The 22,363-nt window shown below is 43.5% G+C and overlaps 1 protein-coding gene across 1 annotated transcript in view; it reads right to left on the bottom strand.

Moving 5' to 3' along the window:
• The window catches only part of CELF4 (CUGBP Elav-like family member 4), a 384,752-nt gene that overhangs the window by 69,033 nt on the left and 293,356 nt on the right, over positions 1 to 22,363 (bottom strand). The window contains exons 5-6 of the mRNA XM_021381377.1: positions 13,028 to 13,171; positions 1,858 to 2,005 (exon numbers count right to left, since the gene is read on the bottom strand). Coding sequence (XP_021237052.1) covers positions 1,858 to 2,005; positions 13,028 to 13,171 — 292 coding nt within the window. The remainder of the gene's footprint in view (positions 1 to 1,857; positions 2,006 to 13,027; positions 13,172 to 22,363) is intronic.

Below are 22,363 nucleotides of genomic sequence, written 5' to 3'. Positions count from 1 at the left end.
AACTGCTTATTTTCAAGACATTTATATGCAAAAGTGATTGTGCTTGTTTGTGGTGGGGACATCACAAGCCACTGCCTGGATTCAGCTTTCCAAGCCCCGAGAGCATTTGAATTCCAAGCATTCTTTGTTTGACGTTCTCTCTGCTCCCACCAACACAAAACAAATCTAGCTAATGCAAATATGATAATCTTTCCAGCAGCGGGTTTAAGGGGTGCACATATAATTAAGCCACTTTTCTATTTGGATTTGCAGTAGCTTCATCGACTCATTGTTTATACATTTATCGCTGTGTAAACATATATTTCAAAATGTATGGTGTAAGATTTTTGAGTCAAGCAGTTTTCCTTGGTTGTCCATAAGCTTATGTGGAATGAGATCTTTCTTCCTCTCCTTTTCCCCCTGCACCTTGTATTCTAATAGAAGCAGAGGAAAAAATAAGTATCTGACCCTGTAGCTGCTGACATTGTTCCAGCTACAGATTGTGAAGAGATGCTAAGCTGTATGTTAATGGGGAGGTTTTTTTTTTGGCAGATAAAGGTTAGCAGAACCGGATTCATTAGGAACAACCCCTAAGCCTGCACTACTGTGGCACCTTGTCTTCTTGCCATCCAGTGTTTCTCAGCCATGAGATGTCTGTCCTGGCTGCAGTGTCAGTTGGCCTTTTACTGCCAGTGTGCATTTCTCCACGCTCAGCAGTGAAGCTGCTCTCTTACCAATCCGCTCCGCAGGAGAACCAGATCCTTCTCTCCCAGCACCAGCTGCACCGTGGCTGGCTCATGCTTGCCCCTGCCACATCTCACTCACTCCAAACTGTTGTCAAGCTGGTCCTCTCCAGGCTGTCTCAGTGCTTCAGGTTCACATGATGGCATTGCAGTGCCACATCACTGAACTCAGTGGTTACCCTGGTACCCTGCAGTTAGGCCAGCAATCACTAAATGATTTACCTGTCCTGCCATTTCCTTACCTGCTCCTCCCCAATTGATTTCTTTGGTCTTCAGGAAAGCCAGTCCTGTTTACACCTCAGCTTAACTCTCTGCCCCTACATAATTTAACCCAGTTCCTGGCACAGACTTCTCATGACCTGCTACAGCCCAGCCTGGGCCTGGGTCCTTCACCAACTACTCCAGCTATGAAAAAATCTTCTCATCGAATACTTACACTCCAAGTAGCACAAAAGGTCTTCCCTGAATACCGGCAGCCCTATTTCACAGTAGGAAAAGGCTTATGTGTCCCCAAAACACAGCTCATCCCATTAATGACATTGCATCTCACTACAAATGTTATTCTGTTTGTCCCTGGACTAGCCTGGCTGTGACAGCTTAAGCACTGACCTTTCATACATCTATGTATACTACCAGTAAGGCAGTACAGGTCACTGTGGGATGTTTTGTGCCATTGTTCCATTGTGCTAAAGGAAAGTTGTATAGGGGATGATGCTGAAGGTCATGGTTGAGAGCCTTTTCCAGTGCTTTACAACTCCCTCCTTCCAACAAGATCCATTGCATCCCGTCTCTGGTGGGTCTCAGCCCCAGCATTCAGCTGCTGCTCAGCATGGAGCACTGATAGCCCAACAGCTCACTGGTGGTGATCTCTTTGACTTTGCCTTTGCAACTTTTTCTTGACACAGATAACAAGTCCCAGCTTGTCCGGCCCATAGCAGAGGACTCCTATTCCAGCCCCCCGAAAAATGATCTGGTCTCACCTCTGCACCTTCCTTGTGGTGGCCTCTGCCAGCAAGACCAGCATTTTAGCAGACAGTGACAGAGGGACAAGCTGGCCGTTAACATGTCCTTCGAGCTCTCCTGCCCTTACTAGGTTTCCTGCCCTTCGCCGTTCCCACCCGCCCTGGCCCCTTACCTGAGGTTGGAGTCATAGGGGCAGCTGCCAGGCCGTTCATGTTCAGAGCCGCCATCTGCTGCATCTGGGCTGCAGCAAAGGCTGCCATGGGGTTCAGGTAGCCGCCCTGCGCCACCGAGGCCATGATCGCGGCTTGCTGCTGCATCAGCTGGAACAAAGAGAGCAGGGAAAAAATATCACGCGGTCACCAGCAGAGCAGCCTGGGTCATCAGCACCAGGATGGAGACCACATGCCAGGGTGCGAGGCATCGCTCCACTTTGAGATGTTTGGTATGTCTGTGGTAGCCCCCACCCTTGCACTTTTTCTTTTTTTCTTTCTCACTACAAGAGCTAGAAGCAAATTGCATCAAATGTGTCTTGGAGCATCGATGTGTCTTCATGGTTCCCGCATCCCCGGCGTGTTCCCCAGTGTGGAAATCTCCTGTGACCTGTACTCAACACTCTGAATTCTAATCTTTCCTTACTGAAAAAGTCAGAGAGAATACTTCAAATGTTCATGAGCAGAGCGATTTCATGGCCTGTGTTGCTTGTATCAAAGCTCTGGGAAGGCACTGATGGCTGCTGATGGGAGACCAGTGTATGTAGAGCAGTGAGAAGTGAGGATCCCCAGTATCTCCAGAGCAGCAAGCTTAACTAGTTCTCTGGGGATAATTTGATCTATTTTCATCTGCTGGTGAAAAAAACTTTTTTTTCATGCTGCTCTGATGTCTCCAGTGGGCACTAAGCTAAACCATGACCAAAAACCAGAGGCCATGTTAACCCAATTATGGCACCTATTTCCAACACAACCAAGCAGAGATACTCCCTGAAGAGCTACACAAGAGAAGGGAGTTCCCCTTCTTTAGCAAGATTAATAAAGTGCAGTGGGAAAATCCCTTCACGGAGTTTTTGATCTAAGATGATTTCCTTAGTTTTAAGTTGTTTTTTTTTCTTCCCAGAAAGTAATTAAAACCTTGCCTCTTCTAAGGCAACTAAAAAAGGCAGAAATGAGAAATCTGGGCTATATTTTCAGGCATTTTGCAGTAAGAGTTTTAAAGCAGAAGAGGAGTGGATAGCTAAGTATGCTAGAAATGCTTCCTGCATTAAAACCAGACTTTGCCATCATTATTTTAAACTCTGAGCCTAGCTTTTAGACGGTGCAGTTCATGCATACAGTATGACTGCAGTGGGTTAGTAAAGTGCTCCTGATAGGAAGGAGAAGAAAATTTGACGAAGCTTCCTCTTGTCTCCCTCCCTGGAGCTGTACAACGAGCCAGGCAAGGCAAATCCGAAGTTTTGTGAGACAGTATCCAATCCCCAGTAAAGACTGATGGTGGATGCTTACAGAAAGTGTGAGGAAAGAGGATGAGCAGAGTCTGAAACCTCATTTCGTTCATTCCCCAGCTACTGTTAACACATGATTTGATGATAACAACGGAGAAGGAAACTATTTTTTTTTAAACGATTGTAGAAGTGACTCGTGTCTTTGCTGTCTACAGAATGAGTTTTACTCTCTCGGTGATTTCACTCTCCATCAAGAAATCACTCTCTGATGTTGTTGTTTAAGCACATGGGATACACTGTTCAGCCTCAAACAGACCTTAAAAGTCATGAAAAAGAAGTCTGATAAAGCCCTGACAAAGTCACAACAAAATCTGTTCCTTACTGTTTAACACTGAAATATTGGCTGAATTAGCTGCTCATACATATACACACTGGAACAAATCCCTTAAATTATCACTGTCATTCAAATGCTGAAAAATTCCTTGTCACCACCTGTGGAGAGTCAAAATTAAAGGATGCTCTGCCACTGACCTGCTGTATAACCACGGACAAATTGTGTATAGTTGCCTTGATTTCTCCAGCTATTATATACTGGGGCACAGGATATCTATCTCCTCACGTAGGGGTGCCTTCAGATCTACAGATGAAAATTGCTGTACTAGAGCTGAGTACTATTATTTTTCATAGCCTCATGCAGATTGGTGCCGAGGTGGTGGCTTCCCCTTTGATTGTTAATTACCCTTTTTTATTGTACCCTGCATAAGACACTTTCACATTTTAATTAGTGATATCCTGTTCTTTGTAATTACTGATGGAGTGATTAGACAATCTTTTCTATTATAGCACAAAGCTGATTCCTCTTTAAGGAGTACATTTGTTTCTAGGCATCATTTGAGTTTATTCTCCAGATGGGGTACCGAGCAGGTGATTTTATTAAGTATGCCAATAAAGTGAATGAGGAAAGGGGAATCCATCCATCTTTAACATTGGACTGACTCCAGCACTGGTTGTACTGACCCATATTTCATTTTCTGTGCTGGGTATTTTCACCTGGGGACAGCTGAGGATATCACTGGCTGGTTGCAGAAATTACGGCCAAGATATGTGCCTATAGCACCTATTCAGAGCACTGCTGACCAAAGCAGCATCTCTCCAAGATGGATGCAGTTGCAAGGGCTCGAGTCAGCCCCAGTCTGGCCTTTGCTAACTGTTTTCTGTGTTCCTCTAAACCTGCACAAACAAAACATGGAGTTACCTACAGCTGATCATGTGTGTGCCATGGTCAGTCTGGCTGACAGATACCAGCCTGGTATTTGTACCAGAGACTTTCCTTAGGGCTTCTAGGCAGACAAGGGGACTATGATCTTGGCATTTCCTTCTGTCGGATTCAGTAAACTAAATACAGATGGTATTTCCTCTGAGCTGGTCACCTATTACGGTTGATGTGATAACAGGCAGAAGAGTCTAGGCCAAGATTCATCTCTCCCTTCTGTACCCAATTGCCTCTGGGCAGATGAATTGCAGCTTTGTTTCTCCCTACTAACTGCATGCGGAGCCCTAGGTGATCTGTTCTACTGCACATAGTGACACAGTCAGGTGAAATCATTCCCACCCCTTACTTGGCCCTCAGCAGATATTTTTGTGTGTCAGTTTCCAACCATTTAAAAGAAAAGTATTACTGTTTTTTTGTTTATGTTTCACTTGCGCTGCAAGAGACACGGTTGTATCTACGTGACATTGTGTTGCCAATGGTAGTACAAATGATTGCGCTGCTTCAAAGACAATCTCCATTTTGCACTCAGCAGAGCTAAGCAATCACTTGTGACATTATTTATGGCTTATGCAACTTCCTTTCCTGCTTATGGATGTCACTAAGATGTTCATCGTTAACTCTACAGTGGCAGGTGCTCCTCCTGGTTTGCAAATGGCGTTTGATTTCTTGTCTATTCAGAGGGCTTAAAGTTTGCACAGAAATATGCATGTTGGGAGACTATACCTTGCTACATGCATGCCACTTATTGCAGCATAATGCCATGCATACACTGCTGTCATAGATCTTCAGAAAGAAGGCATTTTCTCTCTTGGCGTGCGAAGAGCAAGATATTCCTAACCTTCTTATTACTGCTTCTTATTACTGTGCAAGGACTACAGCTTAAAGCCTGGCGAGATTTAGAAAAACATTCAGATAAAGCTGGTCGTACTCCCATAGAGACTCAGGAGCTTGAGGAGCAAAGAGGTTAATTTTAGCTTAGAGTTAAAAAGCTAATGCAGAAAAAATATGGGAGTAATTAAGGCTCTTAACTGTGTTTTGGGAAACTAGGTTCAGTTGCTTCTGGGATAGAGAGCATCCTGCAGGGATCAGTCACTCATTTCTTCAATGCTCAGTGCTCTGGGGACACCTGAGCTGTCCCGGAGAGCTGGAAAACCCCCTAGCATAGTAAAGCATTGTGCTGGGGACCTGTACCTCATGACCCAGAGGACATATACATCACTACAGCCTTTACAGCCACCTCATAGGGTACATCTGGATATCATCCAGGGCTGGAAGGAGTATAGCATCCCAAACCTGAGCACAGACACAAACCCCAGCTAACTGGCTGGAGAGAGGACCCCATCCCCAACATACAGACATCACAGCCCTTTGTGACACTCCTGCCACCTTTCTGCTTTCATGTTTCCCATTTGTGCCTTGAAGACGCAGCCCTTCCCTATTAGGTCTAAGGTACTCAGGGATACAAGCACTAAAGGGAAAGGACAAGGGGACCTTCCCAGACCATCTTCTGGTGGTTACAGCATGGCCAAGTGCAGCAGTGTTGTGGAGGTTGTAGGATAGGAATGCTCTCACCTTGAAAGAAGCTAATGACAAAGACCTCAAGTCCTGTAAGGGTCACTGGTCTTTCTTATAAAACCACCAAGGCATTCCCAAGCGAGCTCAGACAAAAGTCACCGCTCTCCTTCCCCAGTTCCCTGCAAAGACAAATGTCCCATCCACTCTCTTTTCACTTTGAAAGAGGCCCAGTGTATGATCCCAGTTAATAAAGCTGTAGAAAGTGAGGCAGTGACCCCACCAGAGGCAAATCAATAGCAGTAGGGCCCCTGGGTATTGTGTACTTTAAAATATGCCATTTGAAATGCAGATTTTTCCTGCCTGAGCTGGGGCCACAGAGCACTAATCAGAAAGGCAGCAGCCTTATTATCTTAGGCTGTTCCAAGGGGATGGAAGGGAGCTATTCCTTTCCTCAGCTGAAAGGATGTATTTCCTTTTCTTATCTTACTTCCTTGGCATGATCTTTGCCTCAGCATTTAGAGCTTTTTCCCATCTGATTTTATGGATTCATTCCCTCTTTCCTCCAACCTGGCTATTTTTTATTGCTCAAATATTTATCTTTGGAGGAGACCAGGAAATGCTACCAAACTGGTTGATACATAGGAACAGCAGTCTGCAGTGTCTATCCCAGGGCTTGAGAATCAACGAGGCAGCTGGAGAGGCACCAGTAAGGCCATATAGGCATGAAGAGGAGTAATACTTGATAGCTGGTCTGCAGGAAAAGGCGGGAGGATTCACCCCATATGCTTTTTGCTACCTCAAACAGAGGTGGCTGAACTTCAGCCAGCTTTATCATCAGTGGATGGATAGATACCTCCCCAGGGTTTTCCATTCTATCCTACCCTAGGAGATTAAGACAAAAAATAGAGAAGGATGCAGCTTTGCAGCACAACTGCACCAAAGCAAGAGGTTACTAACAAGTGCAGCGCTCTCCCAGTGTCTTGCTGCAACCTGTGCCCTGGGACAGATGCATGTTTGACACTGCTGAGCATGAGCTCAGGGACATCAGCAGAGCATCAAACACACAGCACTGAAACAAAGTGCTTGCTGCCAGTTATCTTTCCAGAAGTAGGTCCTTGCATGGTCACTGTCAGTCTAGAGGAGTGTATGGAGACGTGTGGCCAGAGGCAGTGTTGGGAATGAGAAGGCCACCTCTGGCATTGTGTGGCTGTTAGTCAGCAGGGTCATGCAGCTGCACTTAAGGAAAAATCATCCTTTCTCTACAGGAGCATCATATGCATGGAGAAATGAGATGACTTCCTCAAGGCCAAAAATTCCTTCCAGTGATAGGGCAAGGATGCTCAACTCAACCTTCCCCAGATCCTCAAAAAAACACATGTGAAGCTGAAAGTGGGGGAGAAGAAAGACTGTTTCCGAAGCACTGTTTTTGAAATAGCATGATCACAGCCCTTGGTGAAGGCTTACTCTGAATGATCTGATGACCTTCTCATTTTTTTCTATCCCAGTCTCTAAATCACCTGACGTTTTGTTTGACTTTTCATATTCTTCACTCTGTAATAATAATAAAAGTAATAACAGCATCCTACGCTTCTCACCTCTAATGATCTATACAAACACTTAGCTAATTAATCCTTAGGATATCCCTGTGATAGAAAGATGTAAATAAAGTGATCAATCAAGCAGTAAGAAGACTCATATTTGGTAAAATCACAGAACTGATAAATTCATGACTTCTTTATCTAACTTGTTTTTGGAAAACAACATCTTGAACCCTTCAAACAAACTGAAGATATTCCAAAAATATTCAGAAGGGTTCTTACTTTAAAAAATTTATTCCTAGGAAAAAAAGTCTGCTTCGAAAATATTATTTAAATTTTATTAAGATAAAAACAAACCAAAAAAAAGTGCAACACCTGCATTCATGTGTCTTAGTGTTTTTCATAATGATACATGATGGTTTGGATTTCTGACTTCAGAGAACTGTGAAAAAAAAAAAAAGAAACTGAAAAAAAATATAAATGTACATGCAGCCTGAATCTGCAAATGGCCATGTCATGGTTCGTTCCCTGCTGCTCAATTTTTCTGAATTACCAGGGAAATGACAATCAGATATGAAGTATTCATCCTGCTACAAAGTACCATGGGTTCAAAATAGCTTCCTCTTCTGGAATGAATCAGAATAACTGGTTTGCATAACTGGCAGTATTTACCAAATATATGATCCTATTTTGGTCATTGAAATGTAATAACAATTATATATGGAAGATTGTCTTTCTATATGGAGTAATTTTTCCATAATTTTTAAGGGCTAGATGATTTCTTTTAAATATCTTTACAAATTAATTTCACAGTATGCATTGAGTGAACGTTCAAAAAGTGATCTTCCCTCCAGCACCTCCTCAGATCATTCAGGAGAATGCCCTTTCATTTCCCTGGGAGCTGGGGCAGGGAGGCAGAGGCGGGCAGCTGGGCTTTGATGGATAAGATCATAGGGTGACTGCTGCCATACCATCCTGAGGTGAGCACTTCTAGTGATGACTGAGATCTATGCAGTCCTGGACGTACCCAGATTCCATGCAGTTACTGCGTGCAGTTCAGGAGCTGCAGCCATTTGCACTCTTTCAGAGTGAGGGGAGCTGGGATTTACCGAAGGGAAAGGATTAGTTCCAGGCCAAAGAGCAAATGTTACCATTGTCTACGCTGCCCCCGTCCCCAGTCCGTCCATTTGCACTCACTAAATCTCTGCCTGTCCCCTGCTGCAGGAAGCAATCAGTCCCACAGCTGGAATTTGGCCAGGAGACCGTGGCTAACACTCCCACCCCATTTTTTATGTAAACTTGATTTATGGCTTTGATCTTATTTTAAATAATTTAAAAATTAAATAATTTATACATTATCTGTCACTTTCCAAGGCTCCTTCCTTTGTTCTTGCTGTGCTCTTCTGCATTTTCCCATCTCCCCGACCCTTTTTGGTCTCCGCATGTTTCCTTTTGTTCATGGTGGGGCAAAAGTGACTCAAGACAGCTGCTGAGTATTTGCTGCTTCCTTCGCAGAAAGAAGAGTTGGAGGAACTTTTGCCACTGGCGCATATTTGGGCTTGGACTATACTACCACAATTTGTAGTCTGGTTTTACTTTAACTGCTTGTGATTTCAGTCTTGGCCACCCCATTGGGTCTAAGAAGATGCTTTGTGCCGGTGGAGTATGTGCCTCATCTGGCAGCAGAACAAAGCTGGTGCCACTCAGCATCAGCCTCTTCCTCAGACTGAGTTCAGACCTGTGCCTGAAGCTGGCCTCAGTGAGAAATAGGTATCTACATCCAGCTGATGTGGATCCTCGGTAACCTGACATAAAAAGGGCTGGTGCTCTAAACAAGAGTGAGCTAAAATAATTAATTGCCTCATAAAAAAAGAGAAGCTAGATGAATATGGGAAGATATTGCTGGGGGATAAAAAACAACCCAAACAAACTGAAATAAATTAGTAAAGGGGCTCTGGGAGCTTTGGGGAGCCATGAAAGCTGACTTGCTCTGAGCTGCATACAGAAGAGGTGAGGTGGGTCTGATGTGACTTTCTGCATTACTGAAACAGCTCACGGAGTTCGTGCCAAGCTTTGTCCTGTTGCTTTTTTTTGTTGTTGTTGTTGTTGCAGGTGGCACATGATGGGGAGACAAAAAACACACATAGAGGAGAATCCCCTTTGCTTCCTGATTTTGTTGCCTCTGAAGCTGAGGCCATATGGCTGCTGAACCTGAGGACTAGTGGCGTGGCTGACATGAGGCCGTCACTGCTATCAAGGTTAAGGTTGCTTAAGCTGAGGCTTGGCAAAGAGCAGCAGTGGGGAGTGAACCATGACATGGCCATTTGCTGAGCTGCAAAAGAAGGAACTTAAAGAGGAGCTTGGGCCCAGAGCAGTCTTGGTAGCACACTAACAGCTGTCAGTCAAATACTGATGGACTGAGACCCTTGCCACTTCTCCCCAGTGATGCTGCTTAATTTGTAAATCCAGGGCTGCCTGCTAATATCTCAAACAACTGCACTGTGAGGGTTTCTGCTGTACTGGTCACATTGACACATGGAAACCTTTTTGTATGAGCTAATTCAGCCCCGGTGATGTGGATGGGCAGAGGATGCCTCTCTCGGGAGCCACCCACTGCTCTGGGACAATGCAACCTCCTCCATGGGAATGGCCATTAGAAACTGCTTGTTAACCAGCAGTATGGCTGCTTGGGAACTCTTTTATGGTGATGTCAGTCAGTCAGTGCTGGACTGCAGTGGGATATCTGGGAGGACACGGTAAGCACACAACTCAGAAAGCCTATTTCTTATGGTAGTCCTGGCTGCACGGCCAAGCACTGAGGCAGTTCTTAAACTTGCACTGTCATCAGGACTGTGTGTGAAAACCCATGGAGAAGTGGCATGAGAGAGAGCCATGTCCCTGAGGGAGAATGGAAAATAAACAAATCTGGTCATCATCTTCACTTGTAGATGGGGACATAAGTCTAAGGAAGTCAAATGACTCACCCAAGGTCACACAAGTTGCTGGTGGCAGTGGCATCAGCTGTCACCACTATCCTGCTCTTGTGTTTTCACCGTTTCATTTTCCTTCTCTTGATTTGCCTTAGCTCTTAAACTTCAGTTTGGGCTGAATAAAACTGCCCCCTCCCCCCCCCCCCATTCACTCTCTGTCAGTAAACAGTAATTAAAGATGTGGCCTGCTTGATAAAGCCCCCCCCCCCCCCCCCATTCACTCTCTCGCTATCGATCTCTCCATCTCCTGCTGGCATTTACAAGGTGCCAATCACCCTGATATCTAAGAGCCAGCAGTCCAAGGTGGATTAATCGGGACCGAGGGAACGTCACACAGCCTCAGCTCTCCCTTCCTTTCCTTTTGTGTGAGACTGTGAGATGAAGCAGATAAGGAGAGACATAGATAGGGATGCTGATTGAGAGACAGCATCTGAGAACGCTCTGGGTGTACAGGCACCACAAAGAAATGTGATCCCATCATTTAGAAAGCTCTGAAGTCCCCAGGGTAATTGGTATCACTAGCTTGTCATATCCAATGGCCCAAGATCTAAAATTTATTCTTTCCCCCTTATTTGCATACTTACCAGCAGAAAAAAAAAGAAGAAGAAGAAGAAGAAAAATAAAATAAAAGAATATGGGTCCAATACTGTTTTCACAGAAATCAATAGGAAAAATATTCACTGGTTTCAAGGGAAGCAGGAGCCGACCCAGGAATTGTTCTCAGTCTTTCTTCAGAGATAAAACCTTACTCAAGCACCTATCTCAAAATGTCCTGTATTGTCTAGTGAGAAATAGATGGAAGAACTTTTGTGGTATAAAGGTGCAAACCTCATCCTCTTTTGTATTCCTATAACTCTGGGCTGACTCTTTTACAATGGCAATTATTAGAATTACTCCAGATTAAAAATGAACGTAGCTAAGAAGAGCGCAGTTAAGAAGAGATGTCCAGAGTATGAGGACAGCAGTGTCCTTATTACCTTTCCAGCTGCCTGATCAATGTCTGTAGTGTAATTCTGCAGTCACACGTTCTGCCTGACAGCCTCTGCAGATGTGTGTCCTCTGCTGCCCATGGGTTCCCCTCCTGTTTATTCCCTTGATACATGGGGGAACAAATGCTGCACCCACCTGCCAGGCTGCTGGCCACTGGCCAGGGCTCAATTGGAATTTACTGTCTTTTTCCCCTTCCTGCAGCCTTGTCCAGATAGGAGAACAGTTAAACACGGCTAGGCTAGGGAAGGGACAGCTCTTCAGTCTGTGAGGAGGAGAGCAGGGGACCAAGGAAGAGGCAGCTGAGGCCTCCACTGTCTTTGAGAATAACAAAGAGAACAGGGAAAAAAAGAAGGAAAAAATGAAATTGTTTAGTGAGAGAATAAAAGAAGTCCAGAATAGCACCAGGAGAGTGGGAGTATCTGTGACTCCTACAGTATGTCCTCATGACTTTGCATGGCCCACATGAGGGCCAGGCTGAGTTGTACCAAGTGCTCAGCAAAGCACATGGCACTCAGGAGATGACGGATATTTCTAGGTTCTCTATTAAAAAAAAAAGAACGTGTGGATGGGATGGGAAGTCCATGGTGCCAGTGTATGAGAATTAAATATATAGGCAACACAGCATGGCATCATGATCAATGTGGTAGAGGGACTACAGGTACACTGGAGAGATTCCTGAGTTGGACCTATAATACCTAAGGCAAGTCTCTCTGATTAAGGAAGATATTATTTTACAAAATGGGTTTCTTGCTCACATATCCAGTACAGAGCACAAGAGAGTCATATTTTATCATCAGATGGATGAAACATCTAGGTACACTTTTGCTGCCTGCAAATGCTTCTGTTTAATCTGTGCCAGAAAAGGAATCCAAAGTCACCTGATAGTATTGTATCTGCCTGCTGCAGGGATCACTCTACTTTCCTCTGAAGTATGTGACAGAAGGACCAAGTTATCAAGTCACTTGTCTTACAGATCCTTGTTAATTATAGCCTAAGGAAAGACATCTATGCTAAAGGCATCAAATCCACGGTTATGCCAGGAGCCCAAGTCCTTGCTCAGTCATGGCTTGTCCCAGAGGTCCAGGGGCCAGGTTAGGTGTTGACACCTAATATTACAATACTGTTTTGAATAGCTGATGTGTTGTCCCAGTGTACTTAAATCATATTGTTTTGAGGAGTCAGTACTGCATGTGTGCTTTTATCTGGTTATCCATTTCTGTATTATATAGCACGCTTCCATGAACTTAAAAGCACTTCTGTCTAGAGCTGCCATGTTATCCCATGATCACTCCAAAGTTATCCTCAAGTAACTTTGTTATTTACACCCTTGAAAACCTTCACTGGGGCTGGATGGTGCTGACATGGATCAGAGAACTAACATGAGCAGAATTCAGGGCCCATATTATACAAATATGCAAAGGCTAGTTGTGTTTGTATTTGACAGCAATAGCTTAGATCCCACGGGAAGTGTCTTGCTTGGGCTTGGTTACTGGTTCCTCCTCTGTTCTTGCCAGTTGTCTCTCTGCTCACTTGTGGTTTTGTGCAATCTAGGTGCTTTCCCTGTTCCAGTAAACATGCACAGAGCCACTGTCTATACTTACTGCCTGTGCATAGGCTCCATATGCTCCAAACTGGATGGCCATGGGGTTGAACATGCCCATTTGTCCCGCCATCTGCTGCATGCGCCTCATTGTACGCTCCTTGTCTGTATCTGCAAACTTCACCACCAGGCTTGAAGAGGCTCCCTGCAGGACAGGAAACAAGAAGAGATATAGAAAAGAATTAGCCAGGAGATATACACTGGCTCATGCAATCCATATGTAACACACAGATTTGGTAGTGTAGGATCCCGCTGACACTGACATTTTTCCCACACAACCTCTCTGGCCTTCTGAATTGGACCTTTTGCAAGAGGCTGACAGTATCAGGAAGGGAAGGACTCTGGAGGGAGAACAGCTGAGTCCAGCTGTTCCAACTTTCCTCCAAAGTTCACACTTCCGGGCTGTTATAAATATTCTCTCTGTAAAAGCTGTTGCCTTATTCTTTCAACCTTTAGAAAATCTCTGGCCTGTTAGCTTTCATCAGAGGATGAGGATCTGGACTCAGTGCAGGAAAACGTAGAAGCCTTTGATGGACGCATGTTGTGGGATTTGGAACTGACTTACTTTGATGGACTTTGTTAGCTTTGTGCATTCCAGACCCCTGAGACAGATCATCCTTCGACACTGCGGTATGTTGCAACCTCCATGTTCAGTGAGAAAGTCCTGTCCTTGGAGGCAAGATTCAGTTCGCTGGATAGGGCATAAGTCCCACGAACAAGCAGTGTCTATTCAGCACTGTTAAATCCAGGCTGGTTCATGATGTTTGGGTTCTGTCTGCAGGCAACGCTACTACAGAACTACTGATGATCATCAGAGCTGGCTGCAGAAGTGTGTGAAAAATGTAGAGCTTTTGGGAATGAACAAAATCCCTCTCCTTCTCAAAATGAGATGAAAGATCAGTAACTGCAATTCTCAAATTTCGGGTAGGAGGTAGAGATGGGAAGAAATAGATCTGCCTAGGAAGGCAGGCACTGATATTGTTTTGGCTGGCTTCAGGGACTTCCTCACTTCATGGGTTGCTTGATTCCCTACACTGTGGTCCCCCTGGGGGAAGACAGATGCAGGGAAGGGGGATCCGGCAGCAGCCCTGACAGCAGGCAGACAGTTGCCTCAGGAGCTGGGCTGCCACCGGGCCTGGGGAGACGGGCAGGTGAGCTGTCAGGAGACTGACAAAAGAGCAGCTGAAATCATTGCGCTCCCATGGTACACTTCCCTTTTGACACACTGGTATTCACTGATGGAAATACAGTCAGCAGGGAGATCGCCAGCTCTGCCTCTGTCTGTGGCAACGCGGGAACGCCAACTCTGTGCCAGAGGAGCTGGTCTAGTGCATACTGCCCTTTTTTCCAGCAAAGGTGGGATTGCATGGGACTGCACAGAGAGAGTGTAGTTAACTTCCTTACACACACATCTGTGTACCCGCAACCAGAAAAAAAACATTCTCAGGGAAAGCAGAGCTGGTCTATGTTGAATTGTGAATAGTTTAGCAAACTGCAGCTACAGACAATAATATAAGTAATTCCAAGTTTTGCATATTCAGTAGCCTCTCCAGATCCTCAGTTATGAATAAAGAGTTGAGGAATTAACTTGCTAAAACAGAAAACAATCTAAGGCCACACAATGAGTGATGTTCCCTTGGATTAGCAGCCTGCTCTGGGAAGAAGTGATTTTCATTGGCAAAGAATCTTTCTTTTTGACCTGTTACTCTTTCTCTAATAAATCTATAACCCACTTGAACAATGTGGTGAAGAACAAGGGGTTGAAAGAAGTGCTTCAGGAAAACAAAGGTAGGGAGAGATGAATGCTCTATTCAAGGGTGGAGAGCAGTCTTCAGAAGTTATTATGAGAGCAAAACAGAACACAGGGGTGAAGGGGGAAGAAAAAGAAAACCAGCCAAGATTTTCCTGCATTTCTGCTCAAAGCTGGGCAACTTTTCATTTTTTTTTTACATCACATGATGTATTATTGATCCTTCCCCGAATCACACTCTTAATTGCAGCTCATCGACAAATGAATATTTTAATGCATACATTTCCTCCTAATTATCACCTGGACCAGTCCTTAATTAGATTTCAACACTCATTTAATTAACCGTGATCCAAGAGACTGTTTGGTAACCTGAATCTAATGATTTAAACCTATTTGTAGCTGTATTGGAGGGAGGCAATGGTCCACAGCAGATTGGGCTGTTCAAAGCTGCTGCTGTACAGCAGAGCTGAAGCATGGTCAGCACAAAGCAACATGGAGGATTTTCAGACTGAATAAGGTGAATAAGTATTTACCTCTGCAAATGGGTTTTGAAAATGTGACCTTCTGTAGTTAGCAGGATGGAGAAATATAAATAAACTGGTGTTTTTTTCCTTCCCTTTTTCTTTCTATCTCTATTTGCTCTGGAAGTCTTATGGCTAAAGACATACCTCAGGAAATCGCCGATCCCTCACAGTTTTGAAAATCAAGCTATTATTGTAGATGGCATCATGAAAATGTCGGTAACCTCCATATGAAGTTCCTGCCCCTGGAGTGTTCTTCACTCCTGATGTGAATTGTAGTGACTGCACAGCAGCCGTTTGACCCAATGGGATCTAAGACTGCCTCTTATGAGATGTTTTTCTGGGTTGCCTGTCACAGCAGGGCTTCGGGCCTCTTTGAACACCACTATCATAAACACAGGGCAGAAAGGCCATTGGCAGACAGAAACAAGTTACAGCACACACTACAGAGAGTAGGAAAGGGAGCTTTTCTATGAAGCATGTTGCAGTGAGATGCACACATACACAGTTGAAGACATGTAGCCAATAGAGATGCTGCTCTGCTCTTGAATATGAAGATTGTCTTTGGGATTGATGTTTTCTACATCTGATTCCTTATGTGCAGCACTTTCACATGGCCTGAAGGAAATCAGGCAGTGAACTCTATCAGGCCATGCAGTGCAGGACTTTTAGCAGAGGAGACAAACAATGCTTTTCTTCTAAAAGAGCTGCAAGACTACTTTCTACTCCAGTGACTCCCCATAATCCACTGGATAACATTAGAAATACCACAGAATGGGCCCAGTTTTCAGTGGGGTAGAAACTGCAGAGCCCTTCATCTGGACTATTTATTGCTTCCGCGAGCAGTTAAACCATTGTGTAAATCAGCTGTTGTCTGCTGACAAAGGCAATAGGTCCTGTCTGCGTGGTCATTTATCAGTAATACATTAGCTTCCCTCTTGCTCTCTAGTTGTTGTAGTGGACACTACATTTCCACAACTCCCAAGAGAGTTACAGTAGGTAAGTCAACGTTGCTTGAAATATACTTTGAGATTTGTGTTAATCTGCATTTAACTGAGGAAAAGACCCGTTTATTTCTTTGCCTTGCAGATCCACAGTCAAAAGAGACTATTATGAAAGTGAGCATTCCTGCTGGTACCTCTGCAATAGGCTACTTGGATTTGTCATTTATCTCCTTTCCCATCAAATCAACCTCCTTTTTCAAGTGCTTTGATATCTACTGATGAAAAGAATAATATAAGGGCTAAGTATTATTATGCTTTCCCAATTTTCTCCTGGGCCAGCAACTCTACTTAATATGACTATCTTACTTCTTGTCCCCCTCCCGTGTGTGGTAATGAATTGCTCCCCTTAGTCAGCAGTCAGATATTCTCTAGGCTGGCAGGGTAAGGAAAAAGATGGAGGAAAAATCACCCTGCACCACACTCACTTTGTAATCCCTAATCAGAGTCCTCTGTGGGAAAAACTAATTTCCCAGCCTGTCTCGACTTGTGAAATAAAGTCATTCTTGAAAATGGGAACTTGACAGGTCACTTGTGAAATTTCATATTCAACTAAAAATAAAATATCCATCCATTGATATTTCATTTAAAGGCAAAGGAAAAACAAATCTTTTCCCTGGTTGTTGGGACTGCTTCCCATTAGTTATGGCCCTCCAAATGGAGAGCGTACACAAATTAACTACAATGTTTTCAGCAGACCAAATAATGCTGCACAGCATGAGGGAAAGCTGCTTTCCCTAGAACAATATTCATAGGAAAAGTTTTGTGAAAATGTTCCCTTGCAGAATACATGCCTGATTTTTCTTTACCTGTCAGCCCTATAAGTCTTCCCTGACTCAGGTTACCTATCTCTAGAAACGGTTAGACATCTTTTATTTGCAAAATTGATGAATTTGGACCCAATTCACCAAAGCCATTCAGATCATGTTTCATTTTAAGCATAATGAATGGCTCATTGGAGGTAAGCATATAAGCACCTCCATACTACAGAGGTTCTATATAAGCACCTGATATGGAGGGATGTCCCTCTCATAGAAATGGACTTTTATCTCATGGCTATCTCAAACGGTGCCAGTTAGAAGTTTTGGGCCAAAAATATTCTAAAATGGCCTGTTATATTAAAAATGCAGTGAATAAAGCTCTTGAGTGTAAGGGATCTGAATGTGCAGATACTGTTAAGTACCTTCCAGAACACCAGCCATGTACACTGGGCAAGATACTTAAATAGATACTGCTGGATACTTCCCAAATGGGCAATCAAGCTACCATTGTAAGTTTCACCATGTGAATGAGGTTTCTGTGTTGGACATTTTGCCTTAGCATTCTCTTTATGATGGCAAAGCAGAGTTTGGAGGATGCTGATCTTTATCAAGCCATTCAAGGTGGTATTTCCACACAAGGTTAGGTTAGGCCTTGAAAGTCAAGGGGGGATTTCTTTGTTTTGTGCTCTGTCAGATCAGGGCATTTGGTATGATCACTCCTAAGTTTGAAAACAAAACTAGATTTTTTATGGGGAAAGTCTGTGTAGGTTTACTGAAATAAAATAGCTCTTGAATTAGCCAGTAGTGTCTTGACCCCAACTGGGATTTTAGACAAGTGAGAAAGAAACTACTGTCCAATTAAAACTGTAGAGCAGAGGGAATTTGAGCAAGGTAGAGAGGTAATTACCCATTCTGGAAGATGGCCAGAAGACCAAGACTAACATCCCTTCCTGCTTGTGAAATATGCTATCTTTTTCTGTACTCCGGGCTTCAATTTTGTGTCTCATCTGAAAGATGAGTAGGACGGCAGTCACTAGGAGCGATTTCCACTGTACGGTCCTGAGAGCTGGTTTAGACACACTTGAGACAAGAGTGACAAAGACGGAGTGGGGATAGGAGGCATTAATCCAGAGCTGGAGTGACAGACCCTTTGATAATGCTGCTCCCCCGGTAGAGGGGATTCTTCATACAATGTCTTAGCAGTGAGAGTTGCTGCAGGTACCTCCCTTCACAGGTCTCCAGAGCGGTAATTTATTTGGAGTGGAAGCTTGATTTAGGTTTTACTTGCCCATACACTACTTAGCAGGTGTCTCTCTGAGCTGAAGTTATTGCTTTCCACAGGGCAACAGAATCATTGACTCCTGGTGACACTGTACCCAATTCTAATTAAAAAGAACTCGATATATAACCAGGTATTAGTATGACCCTCAGATCAAAGCCAGATTCCCAAACAACCTAAACTTCAGTTTAGGTTGAGTTCCTCGTGCAGTTCTACATTTTTCAGCACAGTCTTTGGATGATGGAAGTAATCATACAATCATTTACCTTCTTAAGGTGTTATAATACCAGTAGACTAGAAATTCTTTCCTGCTATTTAGAAATATGAAAGCAATAAACAAGTGTTTTTGGTTTGTTTATGTTTTTTGCTATTTTAAGAAAAAACTAAAAAAAAAAAATTAAAAGAAAATTTTCTTGGTTTCTCTTTCCCACTAGGAGTAAGATCGTATGGAAGAGAATGTATTTTTAGTTCGGTATTTACTAAAATGTACTTTTCCTGGAAATATTCTAGCAATGAAAAACACTGACTTGCCATAGTTTTTTTATAAATTGTTATTATTATTAAGAAAATGTTTGGTATCTGCAGTATAGAACCCCATTAAAGCTAGTGTTGGGATGATCACAACTTAAAAGAGACAGTACCTCTCCTTTGATTCAAATAGAAAAGGACGAAAATGAGAAGTAGAATAATTCCAGTGCCATAAAGTGAACTGCCTATTGTCACAGCACACTAGCATCAAAACCAGACACATTTCTAGTGTGCAAGAGGCGCAGAAGAACACTGCAGTGGTGCTGAGTTGCAAACATGCTGCACACAGCTGGGCAGCTGAGATCACTCTCATGATGTATCATTTTGGACTGCTCCAGCATGAAGGATGTTGCTTGACTGGGATAGTTAGAAGAATTCGCATTATTGCAGCATATTTAAACTGAAGATCCCAAAGCACTGTACAACTGCAGGGCCATTAACTGATGCAAATTTCTGCTTGCAAGGAGGTATCACCCACACATTACAATGGTGAAAGAGGTGGTCACCTGAAACTATGAGGTAAACTGATGCAAACTCAGTGAGGCTTGGTGGAACAAGAAGTTGGCTTACGCTGAAAAACCCACCTATGCTGCATTCCACTCCACCAAGACTGAAACGTGTCTCCTTTCTACTGGGTGAGACTTGGCAGCTACTATTCCCCGTGAGTACCACACAAACCTTTAGGATGGGAATTCAAGCAAACCTCCTTGCCTGATTTCACTTGCCAGGGAATATCTGAGGCAAAGAAATCGGTGTCAGATGAGATGCCTTACAATCATGAATTTGTGTTGATTTTGATTGAGGGTCATATCTGAAAGCTATTGTTTTGATCTAAACACATTTTTGTCCTTTAAAAATTCATTTTGATCTTTGCATAACCAATTTGGGTAATAAATACTGAATCAATTCACATTGGTTGTGTCTTTGAAAGGGATTGCAGTCTGCCCATTACTATGGTCTCTCTGCCTTCTTTACAAGAATGTTATCAATCCAGATCACACTTCTGAGCTGGGCTAGGAAGGAGTGGATTAAAGGATAACAAACAGAAGCGTTCAGAGCGATTTAAAGTTGATCCTGAGACCACTTAAATAAAACAGATGGCCCCATTCTTTAAATGAGGTTAGAACGAAAAAAAAAAAAAGAAGGAGGAGGAAGAACGAACCCCCTTCTCAAAGCAAGCAGAGCAGTAAGGAGTACCAGGAGTACCCTCATTCCTCTCCATGATGAGAAGAGCATGTCCTCCTGCAGGAAGATGTAGTACCCTGCAGAAGATGGAGAACTTCCCTGATGTGTATGGAGCATTTTATACCATGTAAATGGCTCTGATCTCCCAGAAAGGTCAGCTCTTGTAAGTTATTTTAGCCCCCTCCCAGCTCCTAATCTCATCCAGCTCAAACAAACGTTAAGAGCGATGAACCTCCCAGGGATCATTGTAGTATCAGGATTCGGCCAACACTGGACTGCAGCATCATTCAGCTCTTGCTTTCCCCCAGCCACCTTCACAGCTGTTGATTTATTTCCAAACTTCCCTTGGACCCATAAAGAGACATTATGGTGCCAATTAGCTTCCTTTGTCCAAGGTGAGGCTGTGCGGCTCATGAGCAGTTATCTCTCTCATCCCATTTGGAAGCAATGAATTCTGTGATTCAGAAGAAAGGCAGAGTGAGGAAGGCTGGGGGAGATGGCTATTGAAGCCCATCATGTCCCTCAGGTCTCTTCACTGTCCTGCCAGATGCCTGTGTGGCTACGGCGATGTGACCAGAGAAGAAAAGCAGCTCTGATGAGTGTTCCAGCCCCAAAAGGCTGTCTTCGGTGCCAGTATGATTCATACCCCCTGTCAGGCAGCAGGACTGCCTGGATTTCTATTCTGGGACCCAGAAACTTGTGATTTATTAGCTCATTTATGGAATAAGGGGGGAGGAGGGAATGCAGTCCTATGATTTTATTTTATATAGAAATTATTAAGGGAAATCATGTTAACTGGGACACTGCTGGCCCAAAGGGTGGAAAATCAGCTATCTTGGTGGCAACAGTGAGTTAGGACAGTTCATGAACCTTAGTCTCTCTGTGGCCAGAACCTGCTGCCCTGAGGCAAAGAAGCCTGAGATGCCAGGAATCATTGGATTTTGGTAGAAGGAATGACTGCAATTTAACATCCAGGTATTAGGTGTCTTGTTTCATCCCAACAGACAACACATGACTTTATAAATGGTGTTTAGGTAGCATATTAGTAAAAACAATTAATTACTGGAAGGAGGGCTAGGCCTGCTGATGCTGAGTTATGAATGGACTCCTAATGCATTATTAATTTTTAATAAGAGGAATGGGTGTGTTGTGTCTGGCCCCATGTTAAGCAAGCCAGTCAGTGTGTTATAGAAAACTATTGCTTGGAGTGCATTTTCTTTTACAGAGCAGAAGATCAACAGAAAAAAGAAAAAGTCTGAACTGACATCTCCATTCTCTTCCATCAGTTCCTCCAGCATTATCAGTGTAACATTAAACTTCAGCCTTCTCTGTTAATTTGGGAAGGAGATGGACTTATGCTGGTTATAGCCCACTTCAGACGTTATGACCCTGGGTAAGTAACTTTAAGGCAGATTCAGCAAAAAAACAAAGATAGAGCACTTACATGCTGGACTCATCAACTTTCTCCAGGAATTACCTGTCTGTTTCTATTATGCACTTGTCTAGAGTTCTGCTCAAGTTACCTAGATATTTTGAAGACACCACAGGGAAGTGAGGTGGTGGACTGATAGCTTCAGGTTTGGTCTTCTTAATAGTACATTTTCCAGGTTTAAGTAGATTTTAAAATTTTCATCCACTGTTTATTACTTCTCTACTAGGATTAGGAACAAGAACTGCTGTGGCTTTTGCTACAAACTGGCTAAATATGCAGGTCAACTGTGTGTAAGATTTGTTCATTCCCTTTGTGTTGCCTCTTGTTGCTTCTTTCGCTTCTCTCTTGTGTCTTGGCCCTTAGGGGACCTTACAAATGACCTAACTGCAGCCATTTTTGTTGTCTATTCTAAATCATCAATTATATAAGAGAGACAGATGTCCCCCTGAGGGATCAGTCTCTATCCATTAACTGTAAGAGAAGTGTATATGATAAGATTAGAGATGATTCCCAAGTTTTATGTTTTAACCAACACTCTGATGTTGATCATGTCAACCCTGGCCTTACTTGGTAAGCTACTAAGTGTGGAGAGTATTCCATAAGAGGTTTTTGTGGTGCCTAACACAGGGCAATTCTACGCAAGGCCAATGATAACTACATTTCCAGCAGCAGCAGTTGGTATGAATCACCATGGAGTTGTGATGGAGTAGAAATCAGCTAGAGTTTCCAAAAGGGTGAAGAGCTTACTCCTGTTGAGGTGTGATATGCAAACACAACGCTGTGGTTGTGCCCACTCAGCTCCTAGATTTGCTTAAGTGACTCATTTTATTGACTTCCTGAAGGTGTGTCTTGTTGGAAGAGGAATACGCTACAAGGTTTG

The sequence above is a fragment of the Numida meleagris genome, chromosome Z (assembly GCF_002078875.1).
Source record: "Numida meleagris isolate 19003 breed g44 Domestic line chromosome Z, NumMel1.0, whole genome shotgun sequence".
NCBI lineage: Eukaryota > Metazoa > Chordata > Aves > Galliformes > Numididae > Numida > Numida meleagris.
Note: the sequence above shows the minus strand (reverse complement) of the source record. Positions and strands in the feature narration are given on the sequence as shown.